Raw genomic sequence first — 1,657 nt, 5'->3', positions numbered from 1 at the left:
GTGTGGCAAGACGTTTAGTCAGAAGTCAAACCTTACCTGCCATCGTAGACTTCATACTGGAGAGAAACCTTACAAGTGTAATGAGTGTGGCAAGAACTTTAGTCAGAAGTCATATCTTACATGCCATCGTAGACTTCATACTGGAGAAAAACTTTACAAGTGTAATGAATGTGGTGAGGTTTTTAATCAACAAGCACACCTTGCAGGTCATCATAGAATTCACACTGGAGAGAAGACTTAGAAACGTGAAGCATGTGACAAAGTTTACAGTTGCAAATCAAGCCTTGAAAGACAGGAGAATTCATACTGTAGAGAAAGCTTACAAATGTGAAGAATGTCACAAAGTTTTCAGTCACACATCAAACCTTGAAAGACATAGGAGAATTCCTACTGGAGAAAAACCATAAATATGTAAGAGTTTGTGACAAGGCTTTCAGGAGTGATTCGCACCTGGCACAACATCCTAGAATTCACACTGGAGAGAAGCCTTACAAGTGTAATGAGTGTGACAGAGTCTTTATTGGGCAGTCAGCACTTATTTACCATCAGGCAATTCGTGGTGTAGGGAAACTTTACTGATGTAATGATTGTCACAAAGTCTTCAGTAATGCTACAACCATTGTGGATCATTGGAGAATCCATAATGAAGAGAGATCATACTAGTGTAATAAATTTGGCAGATTTTCAGATGTTGTTCATACCTTGCAGTTCATCGGTGAACTCATGCTGGAGAGAAACCTTACAAATGTCATGATTGTGGCAATGTCTTCAGTCAAGCTTCATCCTATGCAAAACATAGGATAATTCATACAGGAGAGAAACCTCACAAGTGTGATGATTGTGGCAAAGCCTTTACTTCACACGTCATTAGACATCAGAGAATGCATACTGGACAGAAATCTTACAAATGTCATCAATGTGCCAAGGTCTTCAGTCTGAGTTCACTCCTTGCAGAATATCAGAAAATTCATTTTGGAGGTAGTTGTTCCAAATGCAATGAGTAGAGCAAACAATTAAGCATTAATTGACATTAGAGTCAATTCAGCATTGACTTGAGCTTGAGTTGACTTAACGTTGAGTTCAAGCATTAATTGACATTGAAGTGTTTATGTTAAGAGGATTAGGCCAGGCACAGTGGCTAACACCTGTAATCCAAGCGCTTTGGGAGGCCAAGGTGGGTACATCACTTGAGGTCAGGAGTTTGAGATCAGCCTGGCCAACAGATGTGAGCCATTTTTCCTGCCTGTTTTTCATTTCTTTAACAAAAACTGATAGGGATTTTTATGGGTATTGTGTTGAATCTAAATCACATTGGGTTCTATGATCATTTAACAGTGTTAATTTTTCCAAACCATCAATATGGGTTGTAGCTCTATGTTTTTAATCATTTCAATCAATGTTTGTAGATGTCAAGGTACAAATTTCTGACCTTTTTATGTTTATTTCTAAGTATTTCTTAATTTAAGTTCTTCAGCAAATGGAAGTGTTTTAAAATTTTCTTTTAAAATTGTTTATTGTTAAACTGTGGAAATTCAACTAATTTTTGGTGCTAATACGGTATTGTGCAAATCCACTGAATATGTTACTTAGTTCCAGTAGTATTTTGGTTGACTCTGTGATTTTCTACACAGAAGATCATGTCGTCTACAAACAAATA

General features: G+C 37.1%; 1 protein-coding gene across 1 annotated transcript in view; it reads left to right on the top strand.

Annotated features, from left to right (window-relative positions):
* Positions 1 to 1,652, top strand: part of LOC105514648 (zinc finger protein 813-like) — a 17,497-nt gene extending 15,845 nt beyond the window's left edge. Inside the window, 3 exon segments of the mRNA XM_011946145.1 lie at positions 1 to 245; positions 482 to 513; positions 681 to 1,652. Coding sequence (XP_011801535.1) covers positions 1 to 245; positions 482 to 513; positions 681 to 1,004 — 601 coding nt within the window. The 3' untranslated portion in view covers positions 1,005 to 1,652.
* The last annotated feature ends 5 nt before the right edge of the window (positions 1,653 to 1,657 follow it).

The sequence above is a fragment of the Colobus angolensis genome, unplaced genomic scaffold (genome assembly GCF_000951035.1).
Source record: "Colobus angolensis palliatus isolate OR3802 unplaced genomic scaffold, Cang.pa_1.0 Scaffold25, whole genome shotgun sequence".
Lineage (NCBI taxonomy): Eukaryota > Metazoa > Chordata > Mammalia > Primates > Cercopithecidae > Colobus > Colobus angolensis.
This window is presented reverse-complemented; position numbering and strand designations above follow the sequence as displayed.